Source organism: Maylandia zebra, linkage group LG16 (assembly GCF_041146795.1).
Source record: "Maylandia zebra isolate NMK-2024a linkage group LG16, Mzebra_GT3a, whole genome shotgun sequence".
NCBI lineage: Eukaryota > Metazoa > Chordata > Actinopteri > Cichliformes > Cichlidae > Maylandia > Maylandia zebra.
In genome coordinates, this window is record NC_135182.1 from 23,792,861 (window position 1) to 23,810,458 (window position 17,598).

At 38.6% G+C, this 17,598-nt stretch overlaps 2 protein-coding genes across 4 annotated transcripts; both read left to right on the top strand.

The window, feature by feature from the left end:
* The first annotated feature begins 1,618 nt into the window (after positions 1-1,618).
* On the top strand, positions 1,619-6,920 carry LOC143412288 (tubulin alpha chain-like). The gene is made up of 4 exons (XM_004555508.5): positions 1,619-1,774; positions 5,093-5,315; positions 5,416-5,564; positions 5,683-6,920. The coding sequence occupies exons 1-4, from the start codon at positions 1,772-1,774 to the stop codon at positions 6,655-6,657; spliced, it is 1,350 nt and encodes a 449-aa protein (XP_004555565.1). The 5' UTR covers positions 1,619-1,771; the 3' UTR covers positions 6,658-6,920.
* Positions 6,921-6,998: 78 nt separating this feature from the next.
* LOC101475575 (tubulin alpha chain) lies at positions 6,999-17,026 on the top strand. Of its 3 annotated transcripts, none has more exons than XM_004555510.3 (4): positions 6,999-7,355; positions 15,274-15,496; positions 15,596-15,744; positions 15,837-17,026. In XM_004555510.3, the coding sequence occupies exons 1-4, from the start codon at positions 7,353-7,355 to the stop codon at positions 16,803-16,805; spliced, it is 1,344 nt and encodes a 447-aa protein (XP_004555567.2). In that variant the 5' UTR covers positions 6,999-7,352; the 3' UTR covers positions 16,806-17,026. The 3 variants fall into 3 exon arrangements, with proteins under 3 accessions (XP_004555567.2, XP_004555564.2, XP_004555568.2); XM_004555511.6 differs by lacking the exon at positions 6,999-7,355 and adding an exon at positions 10,909-14,599; XM_004555507.6 differs by lacking the exon at positions 6,999-7,355 and having other exon boundaries at positions 7,367-15,496.
* The last annotated feature ends 572 nt before the right edge of the window (positions 17,027-17,598 follow it).

Sequence of the window (17,598 nt, forward strand, 5' to 3'; positions counted from 1 at the left end):
AACATTATACTACAGGATATTTCTAACTAACTCGGCAGGTCATTCTTAAAGTTAATACATTTTGGGATCAGTTACATTTCAATTTAGTTGTGTTTACATATCGCCAAATCATAACAATAGTTTCCTCTAGGAACTTATATTGTAAGGTAAAGACCCTACAATAATATAGAAAAAACAACAACAACAATGAAACAACCCCCTATGAGTAAGCACTTAGCAAAATTGGAAAGGAAAAACTCTCTTTTAACAGGAAAGGACCTCTGGCAGAACCAGGTTCAGAGAGGAGGGCCAGAGGACAGCCATTGGGGGTGAGACAAAGAAAAGCACAATCCAAAGACATGCCACTCATGGAGTTAGGTGAATTGGTGATTCCAAATTGCTCATAGGTGCAACTGGTTCTCAGCCTCTGTTAGTTAGCCCTGTGGCAGACTGGCAACCTGTCCAAGGTCTGCCTTGGTAGCCGCAATAGCACCCCCTTACCCTACAAGGACAAGTGGAAGTATCACTTCCAAAATCTTGCCATATACTAACAAAGGTAGCAGAATTTTAAGCATAGTTTTAAAGATAAAATACATTTTGTGAACATTTGACCTAATCTGACTTTGCAAAGGCAGTTCAAACAAACTTAATCTTGCCATTCCCTATATGCACATATCTTGCCAAAACAAACAATGGCAGTAAGAATAGGTCTATATTACACTTTGACCTTCAGATCACTTTATTGACACTGAAGACAAGGTAAAAGTTCAAACTTGTAATCATAGTTACTAAGTTATAAAACTTTTTGTCAGTTTTTGATCAGTAAATCATTAAGTTGACCTTGAGGGCCTTGGTGGATGTAAGCCACATTTTAATGGGTGGATATCATCAACTCCCTCTAAACCAGGGGTGTCAAACTCCAGGCCTTGAGGGCCAGTGTCCTGCAGGTTTTAGATAAGACCCCAGGTGAACACATCTGAATCAAATGATTAGTTCATTACCAACTCGAGGCCTGGAGTTCGACACCTGTGCTCTAAACCCTGACACATTTTAATCAGAATTCATTCAAAACCTTTCAAGCTATCGTCTTTTCAAACAAGATGACATGGAGATGCTACCAAAAACATGACCTCCTTGACAGAGGTAATGAAAAAATTGCAGGTTCCAATACGGGAGAGGGAAAAACAAAGACTACATGACATCGGTTGTCACACATTTACTTACTCAGTGGGCCATAATGAAACTACTACGACCTCTAGCTTTCAAAATGTTGAATGACAGCATGACTGCACATCTCCACCCATTTTCAGGCATTTTTAGAGCTAATAATGTACAGTATTTTCTGCTGATGGTGCTGTAACCAAAAATAATCCAACAAGGTCTTGTAACAACAACAACAACAACAACAACAACAAAAATGACTCGCTGACAACATGAACTTTTATGGCCATCTTTTTTCAAAAACAGTACAAATAGTTAGCGTCTTCACTTCTACTACATAAAGGATCAAGTTCAGGGTTTTCTTCCGTTTCTCGCGCATCTTGCTCAGAGTTATATATATATTCAGCTATGTCCGTGCTACATCACCCTGCACATTCCAAACGCGCGTCCACGTCAGAGACAAGTGGGAGTGGCTTGCAGCCTAATATACCGTAACAGCTCCGCGCCCACCTGACATTACTTACTCACTCGGACCACATTGACGGCCGTTGTGAGAGGTTACACATAACCTGAAGCCAGCTACAACTCGTTTTTTTTTTTCTTTGACGGGCCAGTCTACTAACAATCAACCATGGTAAGCATAACTCTGTCAGTAGTCAGTAGACTGTAAAAATATTTCCTCTCCAAAGTTTAGTAAAGGTTTATCATCTATGAAATATTTCCTAAGCAGGTGCATTTCCACAGTATGCGCCAGCGAATCTATATGATCCAGATTTAAAGTGGGTGATGCAGGGATTCTTGTTACTGCTCCCCGTGTGGCCTCCTGCAGCAGAAATAGATTTTTAGCTCAATGATTGGCAGTAAAGCTGAGCTGACTGCTGTCCTGGATAAGCAGTGGTGATGATTAGACACTTTCACCTCACCAGAGAGAAGCTATACAAAGCAGATTTAACTCAGATAAAAACGGGGGGGATTTGTTGTATTAACAGTCTAGTGGTTTTCAAATTAGGGAACTGTTTGGTTCTTTCAAATAGCTTTGAGAATACGAATAAATAAAAATACTTCTTTGCTATTAAGGCGTGCGTTGATTACAACCATAGCCCGTTTGCAAGTGTGGCATGTCTCATATCTATCATCAAGTCCAAAGTAAGTCTCAGTGTGTAGTTCTGCAGAGCAGGAAATATTTTCCTATTTGTCATGTTAAACAAACAATGGCATAGATTAAATTCATGGCCTATTTTCTACTTTTTCAAAAATAAAAATTTAAAATATCATTTTTTAAAAATAGAAATCACCTGTTCATAATCAAATGAAACAAACCTTTCCCACCTGAGATGGATATGATCTTGGACCCTCAATTATTAGCTCTGATGTGCTCTGATGTGTGATTACTGTGTTATGTTGAATTTTTAGTGGCATATTTCACTGTCAGGAAATTCAGCTAACACACACATACCTGACCTTTTACCTCTGTTTGCTCTGTGTAGTGTAAACACAGCTTGTTAGCACTGTCAGTACTGCTTAAACCAAATGGTATCACTGTGTACACTACAGTATACCCAGCTTGATTAAATTTCTTTGGTGTATATATAACACTAAAGAAACAAATTAATTTACATAAATTCACAAACTTTACCTTTCCTTAAGCAATATATATTCCATAATCAGGCTAAGTATTACACTTAACGACAAGTTCAGGCACACCTAAACATGTTCTGGGAGTGCTAAGTTCAAAAGAGAGGCTTTCCTTTGATCCAAAATCTGCAGCGCAAATGTGCTGAAAGGTGACAGTTAAAACCGTGTTACATGAATTGTTGATGGTGCCATCAACCTGCTTGGCTAGTATTGCATCCTCACCATGCAGCTTTTCAAATAGGTCAGCAACTTTGATTTATTTTAAAAATATCATAAGTTAGACATATTAATTATTTATCAGAATCCAATGTTGAACCATCCCCAGAAACATGCTTTGGTTTATATCAGGAGCAACATCCCAGGATGGTCTTGATGAGAAACAATTAACTAGAAACTATGAATATCCATTAAGTAGGTTTTAGGTTAGATAAAGCAGATTCTGGGGCAAGTGTGGTATTATACAGTGCATGTGGCTCAAAACTAATGAATGTTAGACTGGCAAAATGTGTCTTACATGTTGGACCTGACCAAGGTTTATATACAGGCAGAAGTACTGGCACAAAGAAATGCAACTAAATGGTAATAACCAAATGTTCAACCAACATTCAAATATACAAGATGACCATTTATATGGCATATCTCTTGGAGGACTCTAAAACAATATGAACAAAATACATGACATATAATTCATCTGTTGATTCTTGATCTCTTTTTTTCCCAAACGTGTACTGTGAGAGTGGGCGTTAAGAAATCAATTTTCATGCTTCCTGACCTAAAAAATCTTTTACAAATTTATTATGTCTTTATATGTTCCTTTCTTACACTCCGTATGTGTCAAGCTTGCGACTAGTTATTTCCAACGCAGGCTTTTTAATCACTGACAAAACTGGAATGTCAAGTAAGTGTTGAGACACCTCAGAGATGTTTGTTTTTCTCTCGACACACCCTAACAGTCTGAATAAAAATTTAGTTTGACAGTTGGAGAGAGATTTATCTATGACAAAGCCCTAAATACCTACAACTTACTGTACTCGTTATACTTAAAGACATAAAAATATCTCAGCTTCCAAACAGCAAAATCATTCTAACACACACTTTCAACAGATAAGTTACAAAAGGTCTACTGTTTTGGGGACTAGCAGTCAGTGTTTACAGGAATAGCCAGCCCTCACAGCTAGGTGTCAGGTTAGCACGAGGAACCAAAAATAACTGTTCCACAAAGCTCTGCTAACCTAGAAGCCCAGGCAAGTATGAGGGTCATCACCGAGAAGTCCGCAAGAAAAATGGCTATGTGAATTATAAGACTTACAATAGTGAATATATCCAAATATATTTGCTTCAATAAATGAAATATGGTCTCTAGACCACTTACACCACCAATACCATACTCTGAGTCACCATCTGTTCACAGAGAAAGAGAAAATTGGGGACATGTAAAAATAGCTGCCTGACATAAACTAGTGTGGAAATGCAGCGTACCACATGTGACAAGTTGTTGAAATACAAACTGGGTAGACTTATTTTTCATGTATGCCCCAAACAAAGATGGTTAGGTCAGAGTTTACACAAAATTCCCAGCAAGAGGCTAGCATTCAGTTTAAAGTTTTATGAGCTGGATCTTGAAGTTCAAAGACTAGGTTTGTTCTCTGGCATTACTATTATTGGAAAACATAGCGTTAACATAAAAATGCGAGACATCATCCCAGTAACTCAAAAAATGAATATTTTCAACATTTAAACGGCATGTCAGACTAATAATCTCACTGGTAGAAAAATCAAATTTTACCACAAAGCAGTCTGTCTCTGTGTGATCTAATACCCAAGACATGTAAAGTGATATAGCAAAAAGCCTTCTTTTGTTCTCTGTATAATGAATAGTTAAACCATTTTTTAAATTTATTTTAGGCTTCACATGCATAAAAATACTGAGGAAAACACAGTGCAGGCTTTGATTGCCAGTGGACTGTTGATTTTTTTTTATTTAGGTCATGTTTAAAGTATAACAAATGCTTAGTTGCTCTCTGGACTCGGCTTCCATTCCAGCTCCTGACTGCTCATAGCAAATGCATGACATCCAGTGACAGCTGCAGCAAAAATGTGTTTTGCTTGTTAATCTTCTTTCTCTCGCATCTTTGCTTCCATCTAGTGGCTGAGTTTCCAGATTGGTTCCTTGAATTCTGACAGCAATTGTAAAATATAATTATGCCCAAATTTGTGGTATTTTAGTGTAATCTGTGTTTCCTTTTCTCCTGTATGTATATATGTGTGAATATATACACTGAATTTATGTTATCTTGCTCATTTTTCTGTCTTGCAGCGTGAATGCATCTCTGTCCATGTAGGCCAGGCTGGTGTCCAGATGGGAAACACCTGCTGGGAGCTCTACTGTCTAGAGCATGGAATCCAGCCAGACGGCCAGATGCCTAGTGACAAGCCCATCGGTGGCCATGATGATTCCTTTACCACCTTCTTCAGTGAAACTGGGGCTGGAAAGTATGTTCCCAGAGCAATCTTTGTTGACCTGGAGCCCACTGTCATAGGTAAGTAGGGCTCTGAATTTGACCTTAATTTAACTAATAAAAAGCACTTCCTATAATAGATGAATTTGTATTCTTAGCGCTTGCTCTTTTGCTTTCCCAGATGAAGTTCGAACAGGAACATATCGTCAGCTCTTTCACCCTGAACAGCTGATCTCAGGAAAGGAGGATGCAGCTAACAACTATGCCCGTGGACACTACACCATTGGGCGAGAGATCATTGACTCTGTCCTTGACAGGATCCGTAAACTGGTAATTGATTAAAGGGAATCCCCATGTTTTAATTAATGTTGCCCTCAACTGCACAAAATCTGACATTCAAACCCCACTCTGCACAAATAGCAAACTTTGTGATATTTTCTCCACACAGGCAGATCAGTGCACTGGTCTTCAAGGATTCTTGGTCTTTCATTCCTTTGGTGGAGGCACTGGCTCTGGTTTCACCTCCCTGCTGATGGAGAGGCTCTCTGTTGACTTTGGCAAAAAATCAAAGCTTGAGTTTGCCATCTACCCAGCCCCCCAGGTTTCCACAGCAGTGGTGGAGCCTTACAACTCCATCCTGACCACCCACACCACCCTGGAGCACTCCGACTGTGCCTTCATGGTGGACAATGAGGCCATTTATGACATCTGCCGCAGAAACCTTGATATTGAACGTCCTTCCTACACCAATCTCAACCGCCTTATTAGCCAAATTGTCTCGTCTATTACAGCCTCACTTCGTTTCGATGGAGCTCTGAATGTTGACCTGACAGAGTTCCAGACCAACTTGGTGCCCTACCCTCGTATCCACTTCCCTCTGGCCACCTATGCTCCGGTCATCTCTGCTGAGAAAGCCTACCACGAGCAGCTGTCAGTGGCTGAGATAACCAATGCCTGCTTTGAACCAGCTAATCAAATGGTGAAGTGTGATCCTCGTCATGGTAAATACATGGCCTGCTGTCTGCTGTATCGTGGTGATGTGGTGCCCAAAGATGTCAATGTGGCCATTGCGGCAATCAAGACCAAACGCACCATCCAGTTTGTGGACTGGTGCCCCACTGGCTTCAAGGTGGGTATCAACTACCAGCCTCCAACTGTGGTTCCTGGTGGAGACCTGGCCAAGGTGCAGAGGGCTGTCTGCATGCTAAGCAACACCACAGCCATCGCTGAGGCCTGGGCCCGACTGGACCACAAGTTTGACCTGATGTACGCCAAGAGAGCCTTTGTTCACTGGTATGTTGGGGAGGGCATGGAGGAAGGAGAGTTCTCAGAGGCCAGAGAAGACATGGCTGCTCTGGAGAAGGATTATGAAGAGGTGGGGATTGATTCATTTGAAGAAGATGAGGAGGGAGAGGAATATTAAACAGGGTCAGCTGTAATTTACTGTTTTCAGGGGGAAATTAATCGTGGTAGTAGTTATTTATTGGAGGGGGGGGGGAGATAATATTTTGGATTTTAATCCAGAAATGTAACTTTTTATTTACACTTTAAAACAGAAAAGTCTACCTAAAATCTATATCTGTTTTGCCAATAGCTTTTATGTTTGTTAGGTTCTGTTAATATAATAAGTGAGTGAATCTTTATTTTTTGAACTATTGTGGCTCAATAAATCTCTCCCAAGATATAGATTCTTTTCTTTTTTTTAACCCAATGCATCTCAAGAAGTATTTTATTGTGTGTGTGTGTGTGTGTGTGTGTGTGTGTGTGTGTGTGTGTGTGTGTGTGTGTGTGTTCTTGTAACCTGTTAAAATCAGCATGATACTGCCATCTATTGGAAGTTATTCACCTTTCAGGACACAAAGTTGTCTCGTCAATTGGGTAACTTCTCAGTTTCTTTGAAATACGAAACACATGATTGTTTAGACTTGTTGATTTCTTTAGAAAAGTGGGTGTGTTTTAGAATTTGCTGGGAGTTGTTTCCAGCCACAAATACCAGCTCCTCGATCTCCTGATATTACTCTGTCAAGCTGCAGTGACAGCCACTGTAACAAGTTACATAGAAGCTGAAACCAGTTGGGACTCGCTCTTCATTGAGGGCCAATCTACCAACAATCAACAATGGTAAGCATAATTCTGTCAGTAGACTGTGAAGAAATTTCTTCTTCAAACTTTAGAAAGGTTTATCTTCTATGAAATGTTTCCTTAGCAGGTGCATTTCTGCAATATGTGTCAACGAATGTTCAGTAGATCTATTTAAATGCTCCAGATTTAAAGTGGGTGATGCAGGGATTCTTGCTACTGCTCCCCGTGTGGCCTCCTGCAGCAGAAATAGATTTTTAGCTCAATGACTGGCAGTCAAGCTGAGCTGACTGCTGTCCTGGATAAGCAGTTTTGATGATTAGACACTTTCAACTCATCAAGAGATGACCATTAAAATTACAATGGAGATTTAATGTAGATATTAAAGAAAGAAAGAAAATCTTTTTATTAGGTCTATAGTGTTTTTCAAATTTAAGGACATTTTTTGGTTCTTTCAAATAGCAATTAAGGATACTAATAAAAAATACAAACAAATCACTTTCATCTATGACCTGGTTACTTTCTATAACCAAAGTTTAAAACATTACAAAGATCACATGTTACTAATCAAATGGCACAAATACCTCCTACCTGAAAGAGACATGATCTTGTAGCCTATAATACTAATAACTAAAGAAATAAAAAGCTAATAATTGTTTGTTACGTGTGGTGATTAAAACCATAGCCTTTAAGTCAGTGTGGAATGTAAGTGTATCTTTTACATCTATCAACCTGCAGAACAGGAAACATTTTTCCTTTAAAATTCAAGTAGCCCTGTTAAACATGCAGGTATGTACAGCATTTGCAGATTAAATTAATGGCCTGGTTAATACATTTTTTTAAAGTTTTAGAATTACTCTTAATAATCAAGCATGCTGAGACATGACCTTGCAGCTTCTACAAATGGCTGCTGATGCACTGCATTTTTAGTCACATATTTCACTGTCAGAAACTTCTGCTCATTTGTGCTGTTAAAATTGCATTATAAATTCATAAATATGCCATTCCTTGTGAAATATATTCGGTGTAAATATTGCACTGTGTTTAAAGAAAAGGTCACAGAGATACACAAAAATATGTTCTGAGAGTAAATTAAAAAGATTCCTTACATGCCAAGTGTGCTGAAAGGTAGTTAAAACTGTGTGCAACAGTAGTTCTAATCTGAAATGACATGAATCTTTGATGCCACCATCAACCTATAACCTTATATTTTGAAGGGTAGATTTTATCCAAAGAGTTATAGTGGGATGCAAAAGTTTGGGCAACCTTGTTAATAGTCATTTTCCTGTATAAATCGTTGGTTGTTACAATTTAAAAAAAAAAAAAAAAAAAAAAAAAAAAGGGACAAACAGTGATATTTTTAGAAACAAAATGAAGTTTATTGGATTTACAGAAAGTGTGCAATAATAGTTTAAACAAAATCAGGCAGTTGCATAAATTTGGGCACGACAACCAAAAAAAAAAAAAAAAAAAAAAAAAAAAAAAAATTAAATCAATATTTAGTAGATCCACGTTTTGCAGAAATTACAGCCTCTAAACGCTTCCTGTGGGTTCCAATGAGAGTCGGGATTGTGGTTGAAGGTATTTTGGACAATTCCTCTTTACAAAAATTCTCTAGTTCATTCAGGTTTGATGGCTTCCGAACATGGACAGCTCTCTTTAACTCACACCACAGATTTTTAATAATATTCAGATCTGGGGACTGAAATGGCCATTCCAGAATGTTGTATTTGTTCCTCTGCATGAATGCCTTAGTGCAGAGGTAGGGAACTCCAGGCCTCGAGAGCCGGTGTCCTGCAGGTTTTAGATGTGTCCTTGATCCAACACAGCTGATTTAAATGCTAAACTACCTCTTCAACATGTCTTAGCGCTTGCTTCTACAGAGGCCTGGTAATAAACTAATCATCTGATTCAGGTGAGATCTAAAACCTGAAAGACAGACTCTCAAGGACCAATGTTCCATACCCCTTCCTTAGTGGATTTTGAGCAGTGTTTCTGGTCATTGTCTTGTTGAAAGGTTCAACCCCAGCGCAGTGTCAGCTTTGTCACAGATTCCTGGACGCTGGTCTCCAGAATCTGCTGATACTGAGTGGAATCCATGTGTCCCTCCCCTGACAAGATTCCCAGTCCCTGCACTGGCCACACAGCCCCACAGCACCTTATTCCAGAATGAAGCTGGCTTGTCCAAATGTGCTTTAGCATACCTCAAGCGGCTCTGTTTGTGCTGTGGGCGGAGAAAAGGCTTCCTCTGAATCACTCTCGCATACAGCATCTCCTTGTGTAAATTCCGCCGAATGGTTGAACAATGCACAGTGACTCCATCTGCTGCAAGATGATGTTGTAGGTCTTTGGTGCTGGTCTGTGGGTTGACTCTGACTGTTCTCACCATTCGTCGCTTCTGTCTATCCGAGATTATTCTTGGTCTGCCACTTTGAGCCTTAACTTGAACTGAGCCTGTGGTCTTCCATTTTCTCAATATATTCCTAACTGTGGAAACAGACAGCTTAAATCTCTGAGACAGCTTTCTGTATCCTTCCCCTAAACCATGAGGGTGAACAATCTTTGTCTTCAGGTCATTTGAGAGTTGTTTTGAGACCCCCATGTTGCTACTCTTCAGAGAAACTTAAACGAGGAGGGAAACTTACAATTGACCCCCTTAAATACTCTTTCTCATTATTGGATTCACCTGTGTATGTAGGTCAGGGTTCACTGAGCTTACCAAGCCAATTTGAGTGCCAATAATTAATGTACAGGTTTTGGAATCAATAAAATGACAACAGTGCCCAAATTTATGCACCTGCCTGATTTTGTTTGAACAATTATTGCACATTTTCTGTAAATCCAATACATTTAATTTCACTTCTCAAATATCACTGCGTGTGTCTCCTATATGATATATTTAACTGACATTTTTTTTTATTGTAACAACCAACGATTTATACAGGAAAATAATGACTATTAACAAGGATGTCCAAACTTTTGCATCCCACTGTATAACAGGAGAAACATCCCCTGCATGGTCTGGATGAGAAACACTCAACATAAAACTGTGAATATCTACAAAGTAATGCATTTGATTCATGCTAAACTGTATTAGTTACAAAGTTTAAACTCTTAGACTGTCGGTTGTGACTGCAAAGAGAATTGCTTGATTCATAGAATTGGAAAGCACAGATACAGTCAGGATAAGCATGATGGTCCTGACTACGGTTATTCTACATGCAAAACTATAGTGACCTAACGAAAAAGAAGTAAATGATTATTACAAAAGATTCAAATAACACTCAAACATACAAGATGTTGTCAAATGCATGTTAAGGTCAAAAACAACAAAACATTTGGCAGTGAATCATTATTTCTCATCTTCTCATATTTTAAATTCATTATGTACATCTTCCAGGTCTTACTGTGACAAGAAATAAGCAAGCCAACACTTCCTGAAGCGGAAGTTTACTGTTGACTTTATTTTGCTTGTTCTTCCTTGTAATCTGTTTCTGGTAGATTTGTGAGTATTCATTTCAACCTGCATTTTTCTGTTACCAACAAAAACTGGAATATCAAGTCAGACATGTTTGTAGTTTTGTACACGCATGTTTGAAAATTAATTTTTTTTAAAAACAGAGACAGTTAGAGAGGCATTTGTCTTTGACAATCCCTAAATAATAGTTAATTATCATACTTGCAGTTATCAAAATCTCTCAGTTTACAAATAGTAAAATCAAGGTAACACACACTTTTTACAGATTTGCTGCAAAGGTTTACCTGACAAGGACCACTGTTTTGATGATCAACAGTCGGTGTTTATTGGAACAGCAACCACTCACAGCTTGGTGATAGGTTAACATGAGAAACCTAAAATAAATACTACACAAAGCTTTGCTAACTGATAAATCTGCAAGGAAAATGACTGCGTGACAAATGCAACAGTAAATATATGCAAGTATATTTTCTATAAAATCACTCTGATAACTTGGCTGATAAATGATACATAAATATTTTCTGTGCTAAAGTTCATAAAATGATACAAGTCCCTTTTCTTTAAACTTTGTTTTGACAGCTCAAGGTCATTATGTGTAAAAAATAATGTGTAGTCAACGCACCTAATGGTGACATAATGGTAAACCAAATAAACTGGAAGTCTAAAGGTCACAAGAAAAGGGGTTTTCAGTGATATACCGGATATGTTTCTAACCAATATTTTGCCAATACTATAGCAGGCAGGCATTTTTTAATTGTTATGGTCATGGTAACAAACAAAAAGCCAAATAGATTTTTAGAAAAACATCCAAAAAAATGTCTCATCTGGCACTGATGAACTCATTTATTTCTTTTCATTACCATCATCATCCTGCATTTTTAAATCTAAACACACACACACACACACACACACACACACACACACACACACACACACACACACACACACACACACACACACACACACACACACACACACACACACACACACACACACAAAACAGCAGTAACTTGCTTTACATTGTCTCTCCTGTCTTTTGATAAGTATGCTGGAATCAAAAGAGTGGATAATAACAAGTCTTGTGTTGTATTTTTACTGTTAACTGTGAATGCTAGAGTCATTAAAACAGTAGCTTTTCAATAACACTACATATATGCATACTGTTATTACAGTACTTACTAACTTGAATCTCAAAGTAAGAGACTTCATTGTCTGAATAATACTTATGAAAAGTGTTTAGTTGATTTATCAGTTCATCAGCTAAATATTATTTCATGGCTGCTGTCAACTGTTGCATAAAAGAACCTGGTGCAGCTTTGCGATTTCAAATACAAATGTCATAGGGCTTATTAGGTCTATAGTCCCAAATATTTTCCAAAGGATATGCAAAGCAATTAGTGCTTTTCAATTAGAGGGCCTGGCAAAAGGACTTCTTAAATTTAAGTGGTGCAGAAACACAATGCACACAATGTCTGCTACTGTCATGTTTGTGGAGAACAAAAAAGAAAAAAGAAAACAACTACAGAATAGGAATTAATTTCCAGCCAAAGAAAATGTATACAACATTTGTTTAATTCAGTCAAGGAACTACCTTAGTCAGAGACACTGTGGGTATCATTTGTCACATTTTCAAACACATATACCGTCCTGGACTACACCTCCACTTTTTTTCTCCTTTCTGTTTTTTTTATGAATGCTTTGCATTTGCATACACCCAAAAAAGTCACTTGGATGAATGATGAAACATTTCACCCACTAAAAGCACTATGTTCAAACGAACACTGCCAATTTTCTGGTATTAAATATCTTCCTTTTTTGGTAGCAAAAAGATGTTTGTTGCAGAGTATAAACATACACAAGCAATTGGTTAACACACATATAATGTGGATCTCTGTCTGTGCAAACATAAATGAACAGATATTGCTTCGCCTTTGAGCTACATGTGGTTTTAGGGATAGTCCAGAGGCAGGATTTCCCAAGATTTGTTATGCTATTGTTCATGTTTTGTCTTGGTATTTTTCATCATGTTATCTTTCATCATGAAAAATAGATCTGGAAAGAAATATTTTATTAAATAAAGAAATTGATTGAAAAAATGAAAATATTGGGCTACACTTTGTTAAATACAGTATTGATGTATGGACAGCTGCAAAAACAGAATAAAATAATTACATTTGTTGAAGGGTGCCTGGTGTTCCGATCATACTAAAATAGTTAAAATGGCATTTTTCTGTATGTACAACATAATATCCTGCTCATATTTTTGTAAAACAGTGAAAAGGTTAGTCTGTTACACATACATTGATTCTCTGTAGAAATTATGGCTGTGTGCAGTCTGAATTATATACATTTACAACAATGCCAGATCTGTAAAATGGGTTCTTCCACTGAGAGCTCCTATTCAAACTGATGGCAGTGCTGGGTAGATGATTGAGGGGGGAAAATACAGTTTTCTGCTCAGTAAGACGAGACTAAAGACATCAAAATTATAAAATCAGAGAAGTGGAATTGAAAAACAACAAAAAAAAATATCCTATTGGCTTGATAATAACATTGCAGGTTTACCATGTGTGTGTGTTCATAACCCAATTGACCCAAATACCTCTAGATGGCACTGCAATGCAGGCACTGGCGAAACAGTCAAAGCAAAGTCTGACGTCCAGCCACATGATTTAGAGTTATTATAGTTTATCCTGAGACAGACTTTAATATGTATCAGTCAGAAACGCCTTAACAAGAAAGAAATCTAAACAACAGTTGTTGAGATATTTCACTTAATAACAAGTCAGATTCTCATTGTGAGATTAAACGTAAAACACTCCGAGAATCACTTGTTTTCAAATTCCAAACAGCGCTGAAAACTATCTTCTTTCCAGAAATGCAGTCTTGGACACAGCCATAGGCACCGCCTCTCTTCTTTTACTGCAAAAGGCTTCACCTCCTCATGGGCAAGGCTAATACTTAGGAGTCATTAGGGCCACAAAGCACCTTTCTCCTAAAGTCTCACCCTTATCAAGCTGGCTCAGACAGAGGTCCCCTGTAGCATAACTGAAGATGTACCCCTATCTTCCACTCAATCCATAAGGCTCTGGGGGCCACACATTCTGAAGACACTAAAGTGGTGGGTTACTGCAGGGATGCATCACATTTCCCTTTGGAGAATCAGGTCAAGTTTCTCAACAGATTGTCATATGGCGAACTGAGGTTTTGCTTCTTCTTTTTTAAATCTTCTGCATGGTTTGAGATTATTTATTTAGCACTCGCAGATCAATTAGACTTTATTTTGTCACCCATTGCTACATAGATACATAATTTCTTACAATCCTTGCAGTTCAACTTGTTGTCACGGTTCTGGGTCGGTTTGACCCAGCATTTTGAGTTTCTGATGTTTTGGTTTATTTTGGCACTATATGGGCTGCCCTTTGATACGCTTGTGCTTTGATTGTTATTGGAATTCTAGATTTCTGTTTATCCGTGTTTAAGGATTTGTTGCCTCATGTATAGTTTGGGTTCCATGTGTTATTTTCTGTCTGCCTCTCAGTGTTGAGTCTGTGTGTGATGGTTTCTGGTTTCCTGTTTTACTTTGAAAGTTCATGTCTCATGTCAGTGCGTTCAGTTTTACCGCTCCCCTGTCTCGTTAGCCTGATTTCTCCCAGCTGTGGTCTCCCTCCTGTTGCCCATTCCCTGATTACTCCCCTGTGTATATAAGCCCTGTGTTTTCCTGTGCTCCCTGTCATGTTGTACCTTCAACTTGTTATGTGTTCATGATTTCCAGTCCGCCAGCACCTCAGCTTAGAGTTTTGCTTTTGTGAGTCTTATTTTATGTAGAAGGTTGTCCAGCAATAAAGCTGCGTTTTCAGTTTAAATCTCGTCTCCAAAGAGTCCTGCGTTTTGGGTCCACCACTCCTGCCTGCCTGCCACACAGCCACCATGACTCTTGTTTACCATTACCTCAGTGTCATGTTACCTCATGTGGACTAAACAACAGCCACCTTTTTGTTTATTTTTATGTCATCCTGACCTTAAATTCCGGTAGATATTGTCTACATGATCCATGAGCTGTTAAAACAAAGTCTAAAAAAACACTGGTAGAAAGCAGTTTGGCTCTTTGTGGTGTACTAGCCAAGACATAAAAGGATAAACCCCAAAGCTTTATATTTTTTTCTCTAGCTTATGACAGATAAATAAAAATATATTTTGTGCAGAATAAGTGCAGAATTTGACTGCCATTGTTTGTTTGTTTTTGAGCTCCTGACTGATCTTTGCAGGTACATAAATAACATCTAGTGACAGCTGCCATTTTGCTTGTTTTTTTCTTTCTTAAATATCTCTTTGCTTCCATCTAGTGGCAAAATTTCCAAATTGCTTCCTAGAATTGTTCAGCATGTGTACAATGTCCAAATGTGGTATTTTGGTGTTTTCTTTTCATAAACATATACTGTTTTGTTTTGGGGCATGGGGGGATTGTTTTGTCTTTTGCAGCCCGAATGCATCTCCATTCATGTAGGCCAGGCTGGTGTTCAGATAGGAAACACCTGTTGGGAGCTTTACTGTCTAGAGCATGGAATCCAGCCAGATGGCCAAATGCCTAGTGACAAGCCTATAGGTGGCAACAATCATTGCTCTAGTGCTTTATTCAGTGAAACAGAGGCTGGGAAGTATGTCCCCAGAGCAATCTTTGTTGACCTGGAGCCCACTGTCATAGGTAAGTAGTGCTCTGAATCTGAGCTTAATTGAACTAAAAGCTTTTAACTAAAAACACTTCCTATAACAGACGAGTTTGTGTTCTCTTTTAATTTTCCAGATGAAGTTCGAACAGGAACATATCGTCAGCTATTTCACTCTAAACAGCTGATCTCAGGAAAGGAGGATGCAGCTAACAACTATGCCCGTGGACACTACACCATTGGGAGAGAGATCATTGACTCTGTCCTTGACAGGATCCGCAAACTGGTAGGCGAGTAGCCATTAGAGAGACAAGAACTTGCAATCAAGCCTAATCAACCACCAGTCTTAGTGTTTGTTTTTTTTCTCCATATCTACAGGCTGATCAGTGCAATGGTCTTCAAGGATTTTTGGTCTTTCACTCCTTTGGTGGAGGCACTGGATCTGGCTTCACCTCCCTGCTGATGGAGAGAATCTCTGTTGAGTTTCGCAAAAAGTCAAAGCTTCAACTGGCTGTTTCCCCTGCCCCTCATGTTTCCACAGCAGTGGTGGAACCTTACAATTCCATCCTGACTGCCCACACCACCCTGGAGAACTCTGACTGTGTGTTCATGGTGGACAATGAAGCCATTTATGACATTTATCGAAGAAACCTTAATATTGAACGTCCTTCCTACACCAACATCAACCGGCTTATTAGCCAAATAGTCTCATCCATTACAGCATCACTTCGTTTTGATGGAGCCCTGAATGTTGACCTGACAGACTTCCAAACCAACTTGGTGCCCTACCCTCGTATCCATTTTTCTCTGGCCGCCTACGCCCCGGTCATCTCTGCTGAGAAAGCCTACCATGAGCAGCTGTCTGTGGCTGAAATCTCCAATGAGTGCTTTGAACCCTCAAACCAGATGCTAAAATGTGATACTCGTCAAGGTAAATACATGCTCTGTTGTCTGCTGTATCGTGGTAATGTGGTGTCCAGAGATATCAACTCTGCTATCAGAGCAATCAAGACCAAACGCACCATTCAGTTTGTGGATTGGTTGCCCACAAATTTCAAGATGGGCATCAACTACCAGCCTCCAACTGTGGTTCCTGGTGGAGACCTGGCCAAGGTGCAGAGGGCTGTCTGCATGCTAAGCAACACCACAGCCATCGCTGAGGCCTGGGCCCGACTGGACCACAAGTTTGACCTGATGTACGCCAAGAAAGCATTTGTTCACTGGTATGTTGGGGAGGGCATGGAGGAAGGAGAGTTCTTAGAGGCCAGAGAAGATATGGCTACTCTGGAGAAGGATTATGAAGAGGTGGCAGGTATCAATTCATTTGAAGATGATGATGAATATTAAAATGCATTATATCTTATTTGTTATTTTCTGGGATAAAACTAATATTGGTTATTTATTATTTGTAGAAGTGAGATTAAAACGTTAAATTCTAATCAATTTACTTTTATTTACTCTCGATACCTACAGACTCTGTAGGTTGTTTAGTTTGTAGCACTATGATAAAAAGTAAAATAAACTGTTTTGAACTGTTGTTGCTCAAAAAATTCCTTCCAAAATACAGTACTATATAAAATGCTTGAGTGATCTGTCATTTCTTTTTTTCTTTTTCAAGAAATCAAACTTTATATTAATGTTTTCAAATTATGTTGAGCAATAGTTCTCCAAGCTTTTATAGGTCTTTCAAAGGCTTTTTTTGGACGTGTGCTGACCATTTTCAGAGGAATGTTGGGTTACTGGGTTTTTTTTAACCAATTAATAATACCCTTTAAATTGTTCAATCATGAAAATTCACTGAACTCAGTGGCTAAATTAATACTGTACTTACACATAACAGACAGCTTTGCCTAAAACCATTTTTTGTCTTTTTTGAGTAAAACTAAAACAATTTAGTTTGATCTGTAATTATATTCATTTTCCTCTTCCCTTCTCCTCATCCATTCAAGAATCCATTCTATCTTACCATAGGTCTTTTTTTAAACAAAGAAATAGTTTATGTTCAGGGCTCAGTAACCATCATCAGCTACTTTCTTGGTTGCTTGAAAATATCAGATTCACACAAAAACATTTCAGTAAGGGGACATTGTGTGTTGTAGCCTCCTGTGTTTTTTCAACCATGCTGTGAAATGCCTCCCCT

Excerpts from the sequence above, each read along its gene's own strand:
- LOC143412288 (XM_004555508.5), top strand. Across the intron at positions 5,316-5,415 it reads CCTGGAGCCCACTGTCATAG|ATGAAGTTCGAACAGGAACA; the intron begins GTAAGTAGGGCT and ends TTGCTTTCCCAG. Across the intron at positions 5,565-5,682 it reads TTGACAGGATCCGTAAACTG|GCAGATCAGTGCACTGGTCT; the intron begins GTAATTGATTAA and ends TTCTCCACACAG.
- LOC101475575 (XM_004555507.6), top strand. The coding sequence starts at position 15,247 with ATGGGGGGATTGTTTTGTCTTTTGCAGCCCGAATGCATCTCCATTCAT. Across the intron at positions 15,497-15,595 it reads CCTGGAGCCCACTGTCATAG|ATGAAGTTCGAACAGGAACA; the intron begins GTAAGTAGTGCT and ends TTAATTTTCCAG. Across the intron at positions 15,745-15,836 it reads TTGACAGGATCCGCAAACTG|GCTGATCAGTGCAATGGTCT; the intron begins GTAGGCGAGTAG and ends CCATATCTACAG.